The following is a 1,995-nucleotide window of genomic DNA, read 5'->3' as shown; positions in this document are numbered from 1 at the left end:
TCTCGCATTTCTAACGCCGTGGGAGAATGCAACCGTGGTGCGCCACGTCTCTCGACGCCTTCGAGACGTTGTGTTGGAGTCCAGCCATTGGAGTCACCTCGACCTTGCGGTAGAGCTTGCGCACGTGCGACTGGATCGCTACCTTCACTTGATCCTGCATATCAACACGCTTGAGGGGCCTGTCCGTAGCGTTGTGCAGTCTGTCAACTTGGCGTCACTGCCCGTGTCCGACCAGGATGTCCAAAATCTTGTCAAGCAATGTCCGCGCCTATGGCACGTGAATCTGGCCTACTGCCCACTGGTGTCGTACCAGCTTTTTTCACTGCTCCAAGCGTCGAGCGCATCGTCGTCTCTGTCGAGCCTCGACGTGTACATGACGCGCATCATGCACTGGGAGACTGCAGCGCTCACCAACGCGTTTGGTAACGTCGTCACCGTTGCGCCTTCTTGCTTGGTGCCTTTCCGAGCCGACATATGCACTGCCCCCCACACTAGCGGCGCCATCTTCTCCGTGCACGTGCTCGACACGGTTGGCATCCACGCCCGAGCCGACGCAAACGACGACGACTGGCACGCCAAGCTCTGCTATACCTGGCCGTACACATTGCTACCGGTGGTGCACCTGTCGGGCGAAGCCTACGTGTTTCCATCACCAGACGATATGGCACGCTGGCGACGCGACGCTGCAAAAGCAGCCCCCCCGATGGCCTTGGTGCCCCGAGCGCTCACGCCGCGACCAGAGAAAGCACTCGACCCCCTCGACGAGCAGGCAAAGGCCGTGTTTGCCTCGTTGCATGAATGGAAGACGTCGCTTGAAGCCCAAGTCGAGACGCTCACAGAAGCGCTCGTGCTTGCTCAGAAGGACCACGCTGTCGCCAAGCACGAGTATGATCTCGCCGAGCGGCAGCGCGCCGCCGTCGAGCGCGACGCCAACCGTGCTGTCCTTGCGCTGTCTCTGGGCCACGCCAGCGGTACGCATCCAAGCTTTTGAGCGACAGTAAATGAGGAGTGCGTAGCGACACCGCCGAAAAGTGGACACATTGTCCATTGCGATGGCGACGAATTGTTGCCGCCACTACCGCACGCCGCGGCGATCGCGTACGTTCACATACAGTCCACAAGAGGTGGTATCTTGGTGTAGGGATTTATCTCGTGCTCTGGACCAGCAACACTTTGCACTTTGCGACGACTTTCTGGGTCATGGTAGCGCGATGCAGCTCTACGACGCGGTCAACCAACTGCACGCGTCCCAAGACGGCCTCTGCTTTGAGCGCGGCGCACTTGCCGGTGGTAAAACGGGGCGCAATCTTCGATATGAAATGGCGTCGGTGCGTGGCGACGACGTGCTCTGGCTCGACGGCACCGAGCCCGCGTGTCCGCCTGCGATTGTGACAACGCTCCGTCAGCTGGATCGCCTTCTTCTTGAACGCCTTGCTGGTGTCAACGCGGAACTGCGCTCGTAAATCGCGTGACAACCTTCTGTGTGTTTTCGATGTATTGACATACTAGGTGTGCACTGCAGCGGCAGCGCGTCATGCTGACATGCTACCCCGGCCACGGCGCGGCGTACGTCAAGCATTGCGACAACCCGAACCGCAACGGGCGCAAGGTATTACACTGCGATTTCATGGCAGCGTGCGTATCCTGGATGCGCTAGCTCACAGCAATTCTGTACTTGAACCCTCTTTGGGACGAACGCGACGGCGGACAGCTTGTGCTGCACCGGACGCCACCGGCACGCATTAGCCCAGTCTTGGACCGGCTTTTAGTCTTCTTTTCCGACACGCGGGTGCCGCACGAAGTGCTGCCGTCGCACGCAAAGCGGTATTAGCCGACGCACATACGCAACCTTATGTTTGTGGTTAGGTTTGCACTCACCGTGTGGTACATGGACTGGGACGAGTTCATGGAGGCACAAGTCTTTACGGACACGGCCAACGAGACACACGAGCGGCACCACATTGAGGCTGAAATTGAGAAATTCCAGGGCAAATC

The 1,995-nt window shown here is 59.0% G+C and overlaps 1 protein-coding gene across 1 annotated transcript; it reads left to right on the top strand.

Moving 5' to 3' along the window:
• On the top strand, positions 1–1,995 carry SDRG_17070 (hypothetical protein; the record flags this gene model as incomplete). The annotated part of the gene is made up of 6 exons (XM_008623305.1): positions 1–971; positions 1,017–1,098; positions 1,142–1,459; positions 1,510–1,609; positions 1,658–1,824; positions 1,867–1,995. Coding segments are annotated over exons 1-6 (1,392 nt in total), but the record flags the coding sequence as incomplete, so codon positions are not given.

The sequence above is a fragment of the Saprolegnia diclina genome, assembly GCF_000281045.1.
Source record: "Saprolegnia diclina VS20 unplaced genomic scaffold supercont1.190, whole genome shotgun sequence".
Taxonomy (NCBI): Eukaryota; Oomycota; class Saprolegniomycetes; order Saprolegniales; family Saprolegniaceae; genus Saprolegnia; species Saprolegnia diclina.
This window is presented reverse-complemented; position numbering and strand designations above follow the sequence as displayed.